Source organism: Corythoichthys intestinalis, chromosome 19, assembly GCF_030265065.1.
Source record: "Corythoichthys intestinalis isolate RoL2023-P3 chromosome 19, ASM3026506v1, whole genome shotgun sequence".
Taxonomy (NCBI): Eukaryota; Metazoa; Chordata; class Actinopteri; order Syngnathiformes; family Syngnathidae; genus Corythoichthys; species Corythoichthys intestinalis.
Genome location: NC_080413.1, coordinates 17,809,215 through 17,829,774, shown reverse-complemented (window position 1 = coordinate 17,829,774; position 20,560 = coordinate 17,809,215). Strand labels below are relative to the sequence as shown.

Sequence of the window (20,560 nt, the reverse complement as noted above, 5' to 3'; positions counted from 1 at the left end):
ACAAGATGGCATTAACATTATTAACATTCTGTTAAAGCGATCCATGGATAGAAAGACTTGTAGTTCTTAAAAGATAAATGTTAGTACAAGTTATAGAAATTTTATATTATAACCCCTCTTAATGTTTTCGTTTTAATAAAATTTCTAAAAATTTCAATCAAAAAATAAACTAGTAGCCCCCCACTGTTGATGTCAATTATTACTTACGCAATGCTCATGGGTGCTGAAGCCTATAAAATCAGTCGCACCCAAGCGCCAGCAGAGGGCGGCAAAACTCCATAAAACACAATTAACATGTGGACATCTCACTGCACTGTCATTTAAATCTGTCTGAGCGGGGCATGTGCGTTAATTGCATCAAATATTTTAACGTGACTTAATTTTTTTTAATTGAAAACATTATTTTTTTTAATTAAAAAATTACCACCCGTTAACGCGATAATTTTGACAGCCCTAGGTTTTTATTATAAAAGAGTACTTACGCTGGCCATTTCGAGCTTGGCTGCTCCGCTCCTTTGGTTAGCCTGGGGTGGTGGGGTGGTCTCATCAGAGCCAGTCATTGTCCTCTTTCTTGATATCTCGGGACATTTAGGTGGCTGCGCGTGTATGGTCACTATGGTGGGCACCGCATCTGCTTTGAGCAGCAATTTCTTAGCAAAACCTGATTTCATTTGTCCATAGTTCGAATAGCTTTCAGGTGTAAGATGTGCATCACACAAAACCGTGCCAGAGACTGGGTCTGCAAAATTAGCCCTCTTAGCACGGACGAACTTCACTCACTGTCTGCGTAGTCCAGCTCTTTTTCTCGCGTTCGGAACCTCATGGGTACTACATTGCGACAAATGGCTATTTTTACACCACATAGCATGACAGGTTTGAACCATTTTAGCGATTTTTTGATAAAACACGAACGCAACTCTCTCATCGTTAAACAACGATGGCACCTGCCTCGATCTTTTGTTTCCTTGTTATGACGTCTCCGCCCCATTCGGCTGTTTCCGGAATACTTTCGGAAATGTTTGTAATTTTCGATCTATTTTCGATAATTGCTCATGAACGTGATTTTTTTTTTTTTTAACTTTATTAATATTTGTTATCTTGCCACATAACGGTTCTATTGATATCTCACAGCCCAAAAGTATTATAATACCCTTTAAGAAACCTCGTTTAGATGTGCATGTGCGTGTGGATGATACGTGTAGACATGGCTGGAGTCTTAAGTATAGCTACGGGGCAGAAATAGTTATGTTGCTACTAGGGATGTTAACCTCTGGGTACCTCACAATACTTTGCGATACAAGGGTCACGATGACGATGATCTCACAATAGGCGATACAACAATTATCGATACATTGGTCAGGAAATCATTCTAGAATTTTCTACATAACAACTAATAAACAGAAAAACAAGCTTTTTTTCATCCGTCTGCGGTGAATTGGAATGAGTTTACAAGTAGACGTCCAATCCGTTTGCCATCCCTCTTCAAATGGATTGGACATCTATGGCGGTCAATGGAAAATAGTGAGTTTTATTTTGTGGCATGTCAGGTCATTTGCTGTTGATTTTCAGTCACTTCTTGTTTTCTCAGTTCTTTATGATGCATGTATTCTCAATTCTTTATGATGCTTTTTGTTTTCTCAGTTCTTTATGATGCATGTATTCTCAATTCTTTATGATGCATTAAGGAATACACTGTCTGTATTTAAGGACGCGCATGCGTCTTCGCTTTGTCAGACGATTGACTTGCTTACCGCTATGTGTGCCCTCATCTTCGCCGGTAGTATCCTACTTTCCTAAATTCACGTACTGTTTGGCATGCTTCCTTTTTTTTACTTTTTCTTAAATACAAACTTATTTGCTATTTCTGTTCTCTGAGTCTGTGATTGAGATCCACCCAAACGGCTTGCCGTTCATCACAATATCATTATGAAGTCTATACTTAATGATTTCCAATTTTGTCAACCATGTTTTGAAACATATTGAAAAATTAGAATGCACTACTGTATTTGTCTTGGATCTAAGATGTTGTTTGACATTCTGATTGTATGTAATCCCCATTTATTCAACTGAAGTTTAAAGTGATGCATATAGCTTGTTTAATATTACTTTTAATCCAGTTTAGGACCTTTTATATTTTTTATCCTACAGTAAATAGTAGTGTTGCACCGATACCATTTTTTGGCCCCGATACCGATACCTGGCTGTGCAGTATCGGCCGATACCGATACCACCCCGATTATATATATATATATATTCATATATATATATATATTCATATATATATATATATATATATATATATAAATGTTTTCTTTTTTTTTTTTTTTTTTCCCAAAGAGCTACATAATTGGATGTGAAATCATTGCTATCAAGGCTTTGTCAGGCTGTTGCTTACCTTTGCAAAATAGGAAAAAGACTAGTACAAAGTATAATACTAGCCCAACAGTAAGAAAGTAAAAAAAAGTTCATAATAATAAACTTTTTTTAAACCTCTCAAAGGCCAAACAGTGCAACGTTCATGAAATTATTATCACATTCTGTTGCTGGTTAGATTGTGTTTTGTTGCTGGGCTATTAGTGGGGGCGTTCCTGACGTCGCACCTGAATCCAATGCGGGCTCATCAACACAGCATTTAAGCACGGGTGAGCTCAGAGAAGGCTGCAGAGATATTTGCTTTGCTGATCGCCATTTGACATCTCGCACTATAGTCTCGCTACATTTGCTTGTTACGCCCCTGCATTGGGTTTTTTCTGTTAGTGTGCTGCACTCGTTTGTAACCTCTACCCTGTGCAGGTATTTGAGTGTTTTTATTTTGGCTTTTTGGCTCGCTGACTATCGTCTTAGTTATTAAATCTTCGAGTTTGTAGTATTGAGCTCCGTCGACCTGCTGTCACGGACTCCTTTTGTTATTTCTACTATCCCGCGATCGCGTGTGATTTTTTGTTTGCAATCATTTAACCCTTGTACTTATCCCCCGCTTGTTGTCCGCTTCGAGGTCCAACCTTGTTTCCGCATTTGCAGACGCTCACAATTATAAGTAATAATAATTGACCACAGCATCCCGTCTCTCTATTAGCCTCGTTTTTTCGGGAGGGGGTGGGTCCCTTATTTCTATTTCTGAAAGGTGGCAACCCTACTTTGGAAACAGTTCCCAAATTACTGCAGCATTTCTTTCAGTAAAAGACAATAAAAGTAAAGTAGACGTAGTGAACTGACCAGAGATTGTTGCACCTGTCCAGCGCCCTTCCTCCGGATAGCAAGCAGTCCTGCTCTTGCAGGCTCAAACTCGTTGTGTTCGTTCACGTTTCGTCTTCACGTGTTTTATCAGGTTCGAGGTATTGAAACTGGCCGATTTAACTCCACATCTCGAAACTTTCAGCCCGCAAATCTTGCACGCAGCCATTGATTTTAATTGACGGGATTTCTATTTTGAAATATTTCCCGACCGCCGCCATGTCGGCCATGTCGGCCATGTCATTGGTAAGAAGTGGCTATTGGCCCGTTCTCATTGGTCTGGAGCAGGCCAATAACGATAGCTGTTTGGTGTTCACGTGTCATCACACAACACAGAGACAAAGTGTAGTGAGCGCCAGGAGAAAAAAAAAGGCTGCGGTCAAATGTTATAATAATGGACCGGTAAATGGTATCGGCGCCGTCTTTGTTGGTACTCGCCGATACCGATACCACCATTTTGGGCCGGATCGGCGCCCCCTGCCGATACTAGTATCGGTATCGGTGCATCTTTAGTAAATAGTTCCCCCCCAAAAAACTGTAGTCTGCTTTGATATTTCTGTGGCCCTCGCTCTTAATAGCGGCAAAAAACAAACAAACAAAAAAAAAGTATAAAAGCCACGACAGTAAAACTGTCCACTGCTAATGGACCAATCAGATATGCAGCATCACTGCATTTTTCAATGATGACATAAATTACGACTGTAAAATCTGACAGGATATTTTTCTATTTTATTGAAAGGCTACTTTATTTCTTGATTCTATTTATTATTGCCATTCATTAAAATGCGGAAGAGATTTGACTTGCCAGGCACATCTCAGGAAAGCCTCGTAGATTATTAATGGTATTAAAGCAGACAGGAAAAATACAGCGCCTTTGTCACATTGATTTTCGAACGGCCTCTTTGACATCCAAAATGTGACACCCAGCAATTTGACAGCCGCCCGTGGACAGATAAGGTTATCCCAGGATGTCAATTTTTGGGTAAGGCGTGTGTTTAGGGATCCCCGACAAATGTACAAATGGGGACACACCTCGATCGCCTGTATATTAACCTGCTTATTACTGATCACCAGCATCAGCTTTTGCCGGAAACAGTCGTGAAGACAATGGATCTGAGAGCCATCATATTCCTTCTTTTGCTGCAGCTCGTCGCCCTCTGCTATGCACGACCTAGCTGGGTGAGTACCTGAACTCCGCAAATGATTTCTACCAAGTGGCACAGTTCATTTAGAACGGTGGGCCCAGCTGTGACACTTTTCTCTAAAGTCAGACCTTGAGTTAGTGCCTTGGTTAAGATATCGACAGATATGTAGATCTGTTGATGAAACAATTTCTAAGAAAACCAAGATGGCTTAATGTCAAGTTCAAAAATAGATCCTTAGGTAGACATTCGTAAAATTACTCAAAAATAAGGAGAGAAGACACTCAGTTTTCTTGGCCAAGGAGAGCAAAGAGGGACTAGACAGAGAAATGCTAGATTATGCTGTACAGTCACCAAAATTGATCTTAAAAAAAAACAAAAAACCTTGCTCTCTCTTTTATTAGGGGTTTGTCCTGACACAGAAAGGGTGCCACCCTAAAGGGAGGGGGAAAGCAAGCTGGAGACACCCATGTGATTTTGGTTGGCTATGTGTGAACATGTAGGTGGAACTAACTAAATACACGTGTGTAAGCAAGGGCACTTAGGTATAGTGGTCCGAATGACCTAGACACTTCAGTTATGCAACGCTGCGGCCATGGAAGATGTCCTCGACTGGAAGATTGTCCTCAAAAGTCTATTGTCCTCGAAAGTCTAGACGAAAGTCCAGACGTAAGATGCTGAAGATGTCCTAGAAGGTCTAGTTACGCAATGTTGCGGCCATGAAGCAAGGCAGTTGTCACCCCGACCCTTTGTAACACTTTGTAACACTTAAACATTATACCTAGTATAGCAAGCAATAATCATTTACTGGTTATATCAAATAAGAAAAATATGGCAATATGTATTATGTATCTATTAGGTATTCAGGTACAATATTCTAATTTCCTGACTGTCTCAGGAAATTAGAATATTGTGTATTCTAATTTCCTGAGACAGTCCTGTATATATACACAGGACTGTCTCAAAAAATTAGAATATTGTGTATTCTAATTTCCTGAGACAGTCCAGTATATGAGCACAAGCAAATATTTAATTAATCAAGCAAATATTCAATCAACCCTCAATAATTAACTCAACACTTTGTCACTTGACCTGATCTGAGAAAGTGCACGTAAAATAGCTTATTTTGAAAAAAAGGGTAGACATTCTCTATTGATTTGGGCGTGATAAGGAAAAAGTAACTTTGATCAAGTCCGCTCTAGCGATCGTTCCACTGTGGTTGGTAGCCAAATTTCCATCTCGTCCTAAGTGTATCATTTCTTTCATTCTCATTACAGCACCAGGCTGTCGATAACGGTATGTGAGCCGTCGGTGTGTAACCATCCTAGCGATCAAAATCAATAGGTGTCAAAGCGTGAGTGTGTGTTGCTGCCACTGAATGTCATCTGCTTTCGCATCAGAGGACTTGGTGGGTCCGGATGAGGAAAGCATCACAGAAACAATTTTGAGGATAAATTCTGGTGAGGATTCAAAGGAAAAAGTGGAAAATTTGAAAACAGATTGATCTTTTTTTTGGCTTCCATTTTCTCCTTTCTCTGTCTTTTTTCCTTTCAGGATCTTCTGAATACCTGTTGGAGGGGGACATTGTGATTCTAAGAGGAAGGGCCGCCATGAAATGCATGAACAATGAACACAGTTGTTTCTGGCCAAAGTCTTTCACTGGCAAAGTTGAAGTTCCTATCAACATCGCGGACGAATACAGTACGTCGTTTGTTGAACGACTACATTCATTCTGTATTGTTGACATCATTAACAAAGGGAATTTTATTTGTAGCCAATGAGGAGAAGGTAAGGATTGTACATGCCTTGCGAGAAATTCAGACCAGAACCTGCATCCGCTTCCCCACTCGCACAACACAGAAGTCCTACATCAGCTTTGAGTCAAAATCCGGGTGAGCCTAAATGTTTTGTCAATGAGTCTGCCTTGCGAAGGGATGAGTTTTTCATTACTGCATGATAGTCTTGGCTTTGTTTACACTGTTAGAACAAAAAACTAAAATTTACGGTAAAATACTAGCAGCTGTGGTTGCCAGTAGTCCACTGTTAAATATACGGTGATAATGTACAAGATATCACGGTACACCTAAAAAAAAAAAAAAAAAAAAAAAGTCTGTATAACTTACGGTAAAATACCAGCCCTTCTGGTAGCATACACTGTAAAAATGTAAAAAATATACGATAATATAAATAAATTCCATATAATTTATGCAAAAATTACTTTAACTGTGGCTGCAAGGCTAAAGTCATTATGGTAACGGCAAAAAAAAAAAACCCTATAATTTACGGTACACCAAAAAAAAAAAAAAAAGTGTATAACTTACGGTAAAATACCAGAAGTTCTGGTAGCATACACTGTAAAAAATGTAAAAAAAAATATGATCATATAAATAAATTCCGTGTAATTTATTCGAAAATTACTTTAACTGTCGCTGCAAGGCTAAACTCATTATGGTAATGGCAAAAAAACCCAAAAAAAAACTATAATTTACGCTACACCAAAAAAAAAAAAAAAAAAAAAGTCTGTATAACTTACGGTAAAATACCAGCAGTTCTGGTAGCATGCACTGTAAAAAATGTAAAAAAAAAAAAAAAGATAATATAAATACATTCCGTAGAATTTATGGGAAAATTACTTTAACTGAGGCTGCAAGGCTAAAGTCATTATGGTAATGGCAAAAAAAAAAAAAAAAAATTATGCTAAACTACCGTCAGCTGTGGTTAACGATAGTTTATCGTAAATTTCACAGTGTAAATGTACTGGCGGCTGTGGTTACCAGTAGTTTACCGTAAAATCCGCAGTGTAAATGTAAAATTCATTACGGTACTGGAAAAAAAATCTAATTTTTTCCCATTACCGTAATGACTTTGGTAACATCTACACTCGGACAGATAATTTTCTCCAGATATTAATTTTCCTCGACGGAATTTTTATATATTCATGTTCGGTCGTCATTGAGTTGGGAAGGGCCAGCCCCGCAGCTGGCTGATCGGAGACTTAACGCGGGTGACGAGCTCTGTAATAAAACGCTCATATCCGCGTAATCCACGATGGGAGGACCACAAATGGGCACTGCATTGAAGCATATTATTGCGACGTACGTTTGAAGGTTTAAGAAAAATATGTGAATGTATTATCAGCTCATCACAGCTCGTTCAAGACGAGCGAGCGGGCCGGTACCACATTTAAAATTACCGTTTGGTGGAGAGGCAGATGCACTCGTCAAAAGAGTCAGAAATGACTTGCGAAGACATAGGTTCTTGACATTTGTTCTACACTCGAGATCAGAGGTCACGGAACCGCGGACCTCGGTCCGGTTCCGGACCCCCAAGCTGTCTGGACCGGATCTCAAGCTGTCCCGACTAATACACGTTGCAACAACAAAAATCATTTTTTTCTGCGGGTTTACAGAGCGGAGCTTGGCAACAAACAAAAACCTTAGCGGTGATGCGCGTGAGCCAGCCAATGGGAGTGAAGCATTTGAAAGTTATTTTTAGAACAGCATGTCTTATACTCGCTTTCCAGACTCAGCGGAGTAACAGCCAAAAACTGAGCCGAATGAAGTTGGAGAAAAGGCGAAAAGGTACGGCAAATGGCGTGCTCAAAATGACGCAAGGTTGATGCAGAAAACAGTGTTTAAGGAGGAGTAGACAACACATTTTTGTTCATTTTACCTGGCGGCAGCACATGCCTCATCTGTTCAGAGACCGTGTTCTGCCAAAATCTGCTACATCGAATTTGACCCTCAAAGCACTACTGTGTGCGCTAAACTTGTTTTGTTTGGATGCATACAGGCAGAACGTACTATAAATGCCTTAAGAAAATACTTGAATACAGTTATACCAAATAAGGACGGTTTAAATACGCTACGTGACTAATGTGGTCAACTGGTTCAAAGCTAACACATAAAAACACAATGGTTAAAAGTATGAGAAGGTAATACATGCAAAAAGTATTTTTGAGGCAATGAAAAGGTTCTAAAAAACTAAAAACAAAAATAGTGAGTACTCGCCGCTTCTGACCGATGTGCGTGTGCGTTGGGATGCTTGCACATGCGCGCTGAGCATTGTGTAGACGTTTCGCCGCGTAGTAAGGAATGGCCGAACAACGGTAGCGCTTGTAAAAAGCAGCAATTTGAAAAGGCACTATGAGACGAAGCATGCAGCTTTTTCGCAAAGTTTCCATATGAACTCTGCCATCCGTTCTCAAAAAATAGCGGAATTAAGGGCTCAATATGATCGCTTTATTATTTATTACTAATTATGATTAAATATTTATGAATTACTATAAATTTATTTTTTATATTTTATATACATTTTTGAATGTTGTAATTATCAGCACGGCCACGTAAAGATACGTTTGTATTTTTTGTAAAAAAAGAAGCATTGAAAATATTTCCGGACCCGAGATTGTTGTAATTTTTTAATTTCGGACCCAGAGGATTTTTAATTCATAACCCCTGCTCTAGATGATAGACTGTGGAAAAGAAAAGAGGAATGCCACGTCTTGATCTTCCACCTCCATTGTGTACAATGTTGTCATGCCACACTAAAAATGGTAATGGCATGATGTCACTTTCATAGTATCCGATTGTTGTATGGACACACTAGCCTATATTAAGTGGCGGGTAATATTAGCCAGCTAACTTATCTGTGTAAGTTCTTGCACGGATAAGAGACACATTAGTGTAGCCGTAGCCTTTAACACTGCCGGCAGCTACAGTTGAAGGAGTTTTTCCGTAAATTTTACGGAATTTATTCCATTATCGTCCTGATTTTTACATTGGCACCGTATTTTTTACAGTGCACTCTATCAGAACTGCTGGTATTTTGCCATCAATTATACGGACTATTTTTTTTGTGTACTGTGGTATCTTCTCCATTGTCACCGTATATTTAACGGTGAACTCCTGGCAACCACAGCTGCCAGTATTTTACCGTAAATTTTAGATTTTTTTAAACAGTGTACAGCAGCCTTAAAAAGGGTGCTACTTGCACTAAGAATAAAATTCTTTGAATTTTAAAAAGATAAAAAAAGCAGAGTAAGGGAAAAATCTTGTGTTTCTGTCCTCTTCAACATGCGTCCATCCATACAGGTGTTCCTCACAAATGGGCCGCATGGGGTACAAGCAGGTAGTGTCACTGCAGCGCTTTGGCTGCGTCCAGAAAGGTATTATCCAGCACGAGGTGTTACATTCCCTGGGGTTCTATCACGAGCATACGCGCAGCAACCGTGACCAACACATCCTCATCCACTGGGATAACATCGAGAAGTGTGAGTCCCTTTCTACTGGATCACGCAAGTTCCGATTGTATCAAGTAGAACCGTTGCTGAGATCTACTGTCAAGTACCGGTAATGAATTTTTTCTGCCCTCAGATGGAAGACAAAATTTCATAAAGCAGGACACCAATAATCTCAACACACCTTATGACTATTCCTCCCTAATGCACTCTGGAAGGTAAGATGTTTAATCTTAAATTTTGAAAAAAAAAAAAAAAAAACTAGTACACAGCCAGAATAATCAACTTTTGCCTCAGAATTCATTGATAATTTATGATAGCCTGCTCAGATTCATGTCATTCGACACTGAATAAATTCTCAGAAGGAAGCCAAGAAGTAGTCTTGAGATTTCATCCTACCCTGCGCCAGTAAAAGACACCTTGTGCCACAGCGGCCCAGAACTCAATAAAAAAAAAAAAAAAAAATTGAGAGCTTTCTAAAAAGCAGCCATGCCTCTATTATCCAAAAATTCCTGGACACTCTTGAAACTTTGGGTTATATAGTGCACAAATTCATGTCACACCATGCATGATTAAGCAAAGCAGCCCTAGAATGTTTTCTACAGGAAAGAAATAATGGAAATCTACCATAACAGCCTTGGCCTGGTTTCCTGGTGATGCATCAGCTGGTTATTTTCCAAGGCCACTATCAAACACTCTGTTCCAAATAAGTTTAAGGATATGTCTGTGATCAGTGGTGTTTCAGTACAAGTGTGAGTGCAGTCAAGTATTGGTGTTTTTACACGTTTTTTTTTTTCTGTAATCCTGTAGAACCGCCTTTGGAATTAATGGGGCCGTCACCATAACACCCATCCCTGACAGCTCAGTGGAGATCGGCCAGCGGAGACACCTCTCTGATCTGGATATTATCCGGATCAATCGCCTCTACAAGTGCTTCCATGACGAAATGTAGGCCACAATGTGACATGTCAAGTGACACTTTCAGTAAAACCAATGCATCCCAAATACCAGTCCGTCTATTTTATTGGGCAAGCAAAAATGAGGAAAAATACCTCCTGGGTCAGGGGGATGTCGATGTGAATTATTCAATTGACTACTTCATTCATTCATTCATTTTCCATGCTGCTTTTCCTCACGAGGGTTGCGGAGGTGCAGGAGTCTATCCCAGCTAACTACGGGCAGACAGCAGGGTACACCCCGAACTGGTTGCCATAGAAAGCCGTAAAATTGGTTCTGTAATCAGGGGTCGCGTTAACCGAATATTTTCCGTCGTTGACCGTTTTTTTAAAAACGGTGACGGAAAAAACTGAAGTCCATCCGTCATTTTGACAGGTTGCAATTCACACCCCAGACCACAGGATGGCGAGTGAGCATATTAATTAGCTATTGTCTCTCTTGATGCATGACGTCGTTGGCCTTACTCGGAAAAATGTCCGAACTAGCATTCAAGTGTAGCAAACACGGAAACGTTAGGAAGCTTTGGAGAGCATTGTCTAAGGCTACGTTCATTCTACAGGTCTTAATGCACGAATCCAATTTTTTCGTGTTTTTCCGACTCGAGTCAGGCATTAACTTGACGGTCTGAACGGGACAAGTCGCATAGAAGTGGACCATTTCAAATCCGATCTGGGTCATTTTTGTATGTGGTTCAAATCCGATCTGGGCCACATTTTTTTCAGTGAACACTGCTTTTGGGGAAGGGCCGGGCTTGACAACAGTCATAAAAAAATAAAAATGGGTTGAGGATAAGCATGAGAATGATCGGTTTTCTCTCTGCTCTATGTGAGCTATATTTCGACATTTCCTACACGGCCGAGAGTCGGGAGAGGGGTCTGGCTGCAGCCCGTCTTGGAGAGTCGGGGAAAACTGCCCGTATGTGTGTGTGACATGCACGGACAGTGCGTGCATGCTATCGATCCATATAAACTGTGAATATAAGCCTAAATGGGGATTATTTATGTCTGTTATTTGTCTCCTCCTTTTGAAAAGCAAAATATGATATCCCTGGAATGACGGATGACTTGTCATTTGTTTTGATGCTTCTGCGCACCGGCGCGTGTCGGACTGTGAGCACATGCGTACTACTTGAATGGTCTCAATGGACAAAGGCAGTTTGAACGGGCACGCCAAAAAACACGGATACGACAAAAAAAATCGGATTTGTGCATTAAGACCTGTAGTATGAACGTAGCCTAATTGAATGAGCAGGGACAAACAGCTTGGAGTCAGAAGTACATGCGCTATTCTCAAACCTGAACACACCCCGAGTCTTGGATGACAAATCAACAGAGCAGAGAATAGACACAACATGGCTGGTAGTTTCTTCAATTTATTCAGAGTTGAGTAAGTAACGCACCGCTTTTGACCAACGCTGCTATTGAATATGTCATTATTATCATTTTAAAAATTTAAGTGATGGGTAAAAATAGATTATGACCGGATTTTTATGACCCTGTCAGTCAAAATGACAGACAACGAAAAAGTCTAGCGCAACCTCTGTCTGTAATATAACGTTGGCTTCACAAAATACTGTCTGCATTTTTACTCAAGAGGAATTAACTTCTAATTTAGTCTTGGTGCATACCACAGGTCATACTGCACAAATTCGATTTGTTCGTGTTTTTCCGACTCGAGTTAGGCATTAACTTGACAGTCTGAACAAAACAGGTTACATAAAAGAGGACCATTTCAAATCCGATCTAGGTCACTTTCGTATGTGGTTAAAATTTGATCTGCGCCACTACGTTCTGAACTGTCAAGTATCCAAAACAATTTATGCAGCAATTACATCAAAAAAGAGCGAAAGAGATAGGGCGCTACGGCTGCGATAGAGATGTGCATTAGCTTTAGCGCCTAGCTTGAACTCGGTTTTTAGGGAAGAGGCGGGCTTGAAAGCAGTCAAAAAAAGTGAGGAGGGGGAAAAGCATAAGCCTGAGAATGCTCGGTTTTCTTTCTATGCCCCAAATGAGCAGTATTTAAAGATTGCTTACATGGCTGACAATCGGGGCAAACTGCCCGTATGTGTGTGCGTCGTGCACGCACAGTGTGTGCATGCGTTCTATCAATCCATATATAAACTTTGAATATATAATGGGCAGTGTTGTTAATCTTACTTTTAAAAAGTAATTAATTACAATGACAAATTACTTGTCCCAAAAAGTAATTGCATTAGTAACTCCGTTACCTGAATGTAGAAGTACCGTAATTTCTGGACTATAAGGCGCACGTGACTATAAGCCGCCACCCACCAAATTTGACATGAAAAAGGCATTTGTTCATAGATAAGCCGCGCTGGACTATAAGCCACAGCTGTGCTCAATGTAGAATGGGATCTTTACACCAAAAGATATTAACCGGTAACACTTTATTTGACAGCGGCATCATAAGTCTGTCAAAAAACAAAATGAACCACTGGCTCCAAAGCTTGCTTAATTCAAGAAGCATCATTTTGCCATCATTGACCACTTGGGGAGACAGTCAACCTCTGCCGCCACCTGCTGTCAACATTGTTGTCGTCCAACATGCCTCCAAGCATGCATTGCAGCTCTGCATATGTAAATATTAAAATTCATGTTCTGTGGTAATTATTTCTTCAGTTACTGTTCCAGTTGTTTCATTAATTGCTAGTTAGCTACTTTATTTGACAGTGGTGCTATAAGACTTATATAAAACCATCATTATTATGACATGACACTGCCATGAGCATTAATGAATGTTTATGACAGATGTCAAATTATCTCACTTTGAAAGGATATAAAAGATCCAGGATTGACATAAATGGAGTTGGTGATATAATTTGCCAGATGACACTTAATGACATCTGTCATAGGCATTCATTAATCCTCATGTTAGTGTCATGTCCTAATTATGGCAGTCTTATGACGCCGCTGTCAAATAAAGTCCTATCTATTAACCCAAATAAATCAACGAATAAGCCGCACTGGACTATAAGCCGCAGGATTCAAAGTGAGAAAAAAGTAGCGGCTTATAGTCAAAAATTAGGGTAGTTACTTGGCAAAGTAACTGGTGATAATTTTCATGTTAGCTTTGGGAGCTGTTCAAAACTACATTTCCCACGGCGCGGCTTACCTCACTGATAGCTTGCCCAATTAGCGAGTACCAGGAGCCGAGGCAAAATCAAACTTTGCTATAAAAGTTAACAATTGTCAGCAGCTGAACTATGCGACACCTAACGGGATTTTACAGGTCACACCAGTACAAAGCTCCGACAGATGTCAACAGCTGCCATTACATACGTATTTATTGTAAAAAACGTAACTGGGCAGATGCTCTGGGAATATGTCACAGGCAGCAGTATTCTGTGCAAAGTGTCGAATTTCAACACACACTAATTGTGAAGAAATACTCCTCTGTGTCGATTTTGAATTTCCTATTAACATAGATGACGGAATCGAGCCTTCGCCGCATACAGACGCACTCTGAAGCACTCGCTTATCTTAACCAATAAGCGCTCAGGGCAAGCAAGCTCGACTCCCTAAAATTAATCGAGCTGCTTGACTGGACGCTTAGTCACTAAACCCAGATTGTTGACTGTGTTATTCTACAGTTTTGTAGACTGTATGTATGTTCCATGCCTGAATGTGCGTCTTTCGTTGTATGGGGGACGGGAAACTGATAAGCATATGCTTCATCTTGTCCGCCTTTGTCGTCTTCTTCGGTTTCTTCGGGCAAATCATATCACATTTTGTAATTGTCAATGATTGTCAATGATACCGATGATGATAATAAAATTCCATAAACAAATAAACCCTGAATCATAAGAAACAAAGCTAGTTAGAATATAATAATAACAATCAACTAAATACACGAACGCAGAACAATTACAAGACTAATACCAATATACTAAGACTAAGACTAATATACTGCATCTCTGTGTAACCCAATAGAAAACAGAAGACGCATGATCGACATAAACAGGAGAAACTTACAAAAAGGTGTATGGAGCCACGTATCTTAGAACTACTCCTTATTGTAGTCTGTAACTGTCTTTTGCCAAACCCTCAACCCAGTAGATGCCCCATTATACTACTACAGTAAACTGCCAACATAAACAAGAACTACTATAATTTCCCGAATACAAGGCGCACCCATGTATAATGCGCACCCCAAATTTACTTGTAAAATCTAGGGAAAATTATTGTACTCGTTTATAACGCGCACCCTAATTTTAGCGCCAATAAATAGAAGAATACATGAAAACAGAGCCTGTGTACAGATACACAAATGTCATTTTCCTGACTGGCGAAACACAGCACAGGCATAGCACATTGGTAGTTCAAAACATTACCATAAACTGAAAATATTTACGGTAATAATATGATTTGACAACTTCTCCAACTTACCAGGATCTAGGAGAAAACAAAACAGATGTGACTTTTCTTTTAAAGGCTGCTGTATAACTTGCTCGTTTCATCATGATGAATAAATGTTTCTTCCATGGATTGATACGATAAAATGAAAGTGAAAAGGTAAGTCGGAAATCCGTGAGCGCTCATCGCTGTCGACACGACAGTAACAATAGGAACTATTGTTATTTGGATTTGAGTTTCCCGAGGGACAGATATAGTTGACGGACACAGGAAGTCTGTGTGCTTACGTTTGTTATGGTCCGAGTTGCGGAGCTGCAATAAACATTGACTCAAATGAGTTCAAGAAACTAAATTCTGTGCTTTATGAAGAGTGAAAAAAGCAGAATTTAACACAGACGGAATCATTCGGCCGATTAGAGTGAAGTATTACAGAAACAAAATGGTGACGTCACGTACCGTAATGGTCGGCAACGGGTCGCCGCATATGTTTCTTCAACACAAAGTGGCTTTGTCAATACAAAAAAAAAAAAAAAAAACAGGTTTGTATATATATATATATATATATATTAGGGCTGTCAAAATTATCGCGTTAATGGGCTCTTAATTTTTTTAAATTCATCATGTTAAAATATTTGACGCAATTAACGCACATGCCCCGCTCAAACATTAAAATGACAGCACAGTGAGACGTGTACTTGTTGTGTTTTTCGGAGTTTTGTCGCCCTCTGCTGGCGCTTGGGTGCGATTGATTTTATAGGCTTCAGCACCCATGAGCATTGTGTAAATAATTATCGGCATCAAAAATGGCCGGCTACTAGGTTTTTTGTTTGGAAAAGTTTATACAAATTTTATTGAAACGAAAACATTAAGAGGGGTTTTAATATAAAATTTCTATAACTTGTACTAACATTTATCTTTTAAGAACTACAAGTCTTTCTATCCATAGATCGCTTTAAGAGAATGTTAATGTTAATGCCATCTTGTTGATTTATTGTTATAATAAACAAATACAGTACTTATGTACCATATGTTGAATGTATATATCCATCTTGTCTCATCTTTCCATTTCAACAATAATTTACAGAAAAATATGGCATATTTTATAGATGGTTTGAATTGCGATTAATTACGATTAATTTTTAAACTGTAATTAACTCGATTAAAAATTTTAATTATTTGACACCTCTAATATATATGTAATATATATATATTTCTGTCTCCATCCATATACCCTTTTATAATGCGCACCATGATTTTACAAGTTGATTTTGGGGAAAAAAAGTGCGCGTTATATTCGGGAAATTACGGTACTCCTTCCCTCCCTACTAATAGGAGCCACATCAACGCAGGCAGGCGCAGCCCCTCAGCGACCGGAGAGATTCTCTTCAAATCGGTCTCGTGAAAAATCATAAAAACCTGACATTTTAATGAATTCATAAAACCCAGCCAGACAATACGGAGAGGATGTGAAACGAGGACTTGTCCAGGCAAAAAAGAACGTTTAGTCACTCTTGCTGTCATTTGTTTTGATGCTTCTGCACATGCGTGTAAGTTTCTCAGTGTGTGTTGGACTGCTAGTTCGAGCGCATGCGTACTACATTTAGGGCAGGGGTCATGAATTAAAAATCGTCTGGGTCGGAAATTTAAAAAATTACAACAATCTCGGGTCCGGAAATATTTTTAATGCTTTTTTCCAAAAAATACAAATGTATCTTTATGTGGCCATGCTGATAATTACAGCATTCAAAAATGTAAATAAAATATAAAAAATATATTGTAAGTATTAAATAATATTTAATAATAATTAATTAGTAATAGATAATACAGCAATCATATTGAGATTCCGCTATTTTTCGAGAACGGATGGCAAAGTTCATAGGGAAACTTTGCGAAAAAGCTGCGTGCTTCGTCTCATAGTGCCTTCTCAAATTGCTGCTTTTTACAAGCGCTACCGTTGTTCGGCCATTCCTTACTACGCGGCGAAATGTCTACACAACGCTCAGCGCGCTTGCGCAAGCATCCGCACGCATGCGCACATCGGTCAGAAGCCGCGAGTACTCACTATTTTTGTTTTTATTTAGTTTTTTAAAACCTTTTCATTGCCTCAAAAATACTTTTTGCATGTATTACCTTCTCATACTTTTAACCATTGTGTTTTTTTGTTTTAGCTTTGAAGCAGTTGACCACATTAGTCACATAGCGTATTTAAACCGTCCTTATTTGGTATAACTGCAAAGTATTTTCTTAAGGCATTTTTAGTACGTTCTGCCTGTATGCATACAAACAAAACAAGTTTAGCGCACGGTAGTACTTTTGGTGTCAAATTCGACTAATGTAGGACATTTCGCCGATGTAGCCGATGAGGCTTAGTGGTCTTGTGCTGCCGCCAGGTAAAATGAACAAAAATGTGTTGGTCTACTCCTACTCCTTAAACACCGTTTTCTGCATCAATCTTGCATAGTTTTGAGCACGCCATTTGCCGTACCTTTTCGCCTCATCCTCCAGCTTCATTTGGCTCAGTTTTTGGCTGTCACTCCGCAGAGTCTGGAAAGCGAGTGTGAGACTTGCTGTTCTAAAAATAACTTTCAAATGCTTCACTCCCATTGGCTGGCTCTCGCGCGTCACCCCTAAGGTTTTTGTTTTTTGCCTCCCTCCGCTCTGCAAACCCACAGGGAAAAAAAGATTTTTGTTGTTGCAACGTGTATTAGTCCGGACAGCTTGAGATCCGGTCCAGACGGCTTGGGGGTCCGGAACCGGACCGAGGTCCGCGGTTCCGTGACCTCTGATTTAGGGGCTTAATGGAAAAAGCAAGTCTGAACGGGCGCGCCGAAAGAAAAAAAAAAAAAAAAAGATAAATCGGATTTGTGCGTTAAGACCTGTGATATGAACGTAGCCTAGTGTCTACCAGAATAGATTGCTACATCCAAACAGGTAAAATAGTGAACAAGCACAAGATTTCATTCTCCATTGATTTTCTTATCCACTATGTTCCAAAACAATTAGAATTGGAAAAAATACCGTATTGGCCCGAATATAAGACGGCCCTGATTATAAGACGACTCTTTTTCAAGACTCAAGTTTGTTTTTGAACACCAAATTAATTTTCATACAGAAAATAATTACAGTACATCCAAACCAAATGACAATGTATAACAATGTATTTGAGAAAAAAAGCATGTTATTTTGCCTCATTTAAATCTTAATATCTGAACATTTAAATATGTAAAAAAGTGCAATCACATTCGTAAATGAATGGTTTATTTACATTTCAAATACCAGAAGCCAATCTATTGTGATAAAACAACAAAATTGCAATAACTGCATTAACTATCAAAGTGAAGTCTAACTATATGTAGTTTTGAAACAAATCTGAATAAGGAAAATCATTGCAATAAAATAATGCAAACTGGTTAAACTAAATACTGGACTGTCTCAGGAAATTAGAATACACAATATTCTAATTTTTTGAGACAGTCCTGTGTATATATACAGGACTGTCTCAGGAAATTAGAATACACAATATTCTAATTTCCTGAGACAGTCCAGTAGAATAGCTGAGAGCTGTCATGACAGAACATTGCTTCAATGATATCTGGCGCCATCTAGCGTCGTGAATGGGGAGAGTAGCTGAGATATGTCATGACAGAACATCGCTTCAATGATATCTGGCGCCATCTAGTGTCGGGAATGGGTATAATGTCTAGACCGTGAAAATAAGACGACCCCCTCTTTTTCAGTGCTATTTCAGTGCAAAAAACACCGTCTTATATTCGGGCCAATACGGTACCAACATTAGACCCTTCACAGATTCAAGACATCTTTTTCAGGATGCATAAAGGTAGCACTTGAACGTGCTCAAAACTGCCTTAATGAGTTCATGACTTAAGTTCTCCTCTCTTAGCCATTTTGGGAATACATTTCTCGGCTGATTCCCCATTTTAACTTAAAAAGAAGTGATCAGCTTAAGACAGTTACAGTTAAAAAAAAAAAAAAAAGATACAAGGAAACGTTTGCAAACGGCGACAAAGAAATGGATTTAATTAGACGCCCCAAAATAAAAAAGCACTGGAAGGCAGATACGTAGCAATGTCTTCCTAAATGAGTTCATTTCCATGGCTCAGGCTTGTTGTAATTAAGTTTGGGATTTGTAGAGTCGCAAGAAAAAGTGCGGGGGAGCATCTCTCGTGAAGAGCTGCTGCTGACAACGTTTCGGGACATAAACCCTAAACCTCATGCTAACCCTGCTGAGAACGTAGCTTTACTTGTCATCCAGCTACATCCCACCCCCCCCCCCCCACCCTTGTTTTTCTTCTACTCTTTGAAATCCTCCACCGTCGCCAGAGAAGGCAGGCGTGAAAGGATCTTGCGAAGATTCAGGCAAAGATTCCGACAGAGCTAATTTGTCCGTCTTGTGATCTACAGTCTGAATGTACACACTGCTGTGACAGCGATACGTAGCGGGCCGTGGAGGCTTAAACACAAACTATAAATTCTGGAGACTCTTGACGTACGCCCTCTTTGTTGCCTTTCGTATCCATCTGAGTGGGTGTGAAATATTTACGCTTTTCTTGTTTTTGAAATATTTAACACCACCTCTTAATATTTAGCTCTTATCGGATGTTGAAGTATCAAAACTTCCTCTTTCCTTGCTAAATAACTTGGGAATACCATCCTAGGAAGCACATTTTCATTTCAGAATGCCTTGATTGTCTTGATATTTATTTGTCAAATATACATATTCCTCCCAAGCTTCTGGAACTGGTCATCTCAAAGTCTGACGACAGGTGCCTGTTACAGAAAAACAACCCCTAGACAAGGCTTTCTGACCCCTGGAATGTCTTGATATTGGGCATTGAAAAGACACTACCTCATTGCCACAAAGCAGTTATGACAATTTTTTTTTCGTACACATTTTCCTTCCTGAACTACTTGGTGGAATTCTTGATGTATGCTTGTTGTAGAGCAGCCCCAGAAGATACAATTTATGACACTTAACTACAGAATGAATGAAAGTCATTCTACAGTGGTATGAAAAAGTATCTGAACCTTTCGGATTTTCTCACATTTCTCCATAAAACCACCATCAAATGTGATCTGATCTTTGTCAAAATCACACAGATGTAAAAACAGTGCTTTAACTAAAACCACCCAAACATTTATAGGGTTTCATATTTTAATAAGGATAGCATGCAAACAATGACAGAAGGAAGAAAAATAAGTGAACCCTCTGTCTAAGGAGACAAAGAGAAATTGAGATCATTTTTACCAAATAATTTCAGTCAGGTGTGTGCCCAATCACTGATTAGTGGTTTAAAGCTGCCCTGCCCACTATAAAGCACACACCTGGTAAGAATTGTCTTGATGAGAAGCATTGTCCAATGTGCATCATGGCTCGGCCAAAAGAGCTGTCTAAAGACCTGCGATGAAGGATTGTTTATTTGTATAAAGCTGAGAAAGGATACAAAAACATCTCTAAAAGTCTGGATGTTCATCAATCGACAGTCAGAGAAGTTGTGTACAAATGGAAAGAGTTTGGCACTCATGCTTCTCTCCCAAAGAGTGGCCGTCCATCAAAGATGACGCCAAGAGTACTCAGAGAAGTAAAAAGAACCCCA

At 39.3% G+C, this 20,560-nt stretch overlaps 2 protein-coding genes across 12 annotated transcripts in view; one reads left to right on the top strand and one right to left on the bottom strand.

Annotated features, from left to right (window-relative positions):
* Window positions 1–20,560, bottom strand: part of LOC130907443 (MAM domain-containing glycosylphosphatidylinositol anchor protein 2-like) — a 459,232-nt gene that overhangs the window by 253,311 nt on the left and 185,361 nt on the right. The window lies entirely within an intron of this gene.
* Window positions 1,713–10,620, top strand: LOC130907445 (low choriolytic enzyme-like). Of its 4 annotated transcripts, none has more exons than XM_057822551.1 (10): window positions 1,732–1,782; window positions 4,153–4,216; window positions 4,309–4,413; window positions 5,654–5,672; window positions 5,777–5,836; window positions 5,931–6,077; window positions 6,151–6,268; window positions 9,470–9,648; window positions 9,752–9,833; window positions 10,426–10,620. In XM_057822551.1, exons 3-10 carry the CDS (start codon window positions 4,342–4,344, stop codon window positions 10,565–10,567), a joined length of 819 nt encoding a protein of 272 aa, XP_057678534.1. In that variant the 5' UTR covers window positions 1,732–1,782; window positions 4,153–4,216; window positions 4,309–4,341; the 3' UTR covers window positions 10,568–10,620. The 4 variants fall into 4 exon arrangements, with proteins under 4 accessions (XP_057678533.1, XP_057678534.1, XP_057678535.1 ...); XM_057822552.1 differs by having other exon boundaries at window positions 1,743–1,777; window positions 4,162–4,216; XM_057822549.1 differs by having other exon boundaries at window positions 1,749–1,777; window positions 4,173–4,216.

Coding starts and splice junctions, on each gene's coding strand:
- LOC130907445 (XM_057822549.1), top strand. CDS start 1,756: ATGTGTGCCCTCATCTTCGCCG. Junction 6,078..6,150: donor CAACATCGCGGACGAATACA/GTACGTCGTTTG, acceptor TTTTATTTGTAG/CCAATGAGGAGAAGGTAAGG. Junction 9,649..9,751: donor CTGGGATAACATCGAGAAGT/GTGAGTCCCTTT, acceptor TTCTGCCCTCAG/ATGGAAGACAAAATTTCATA.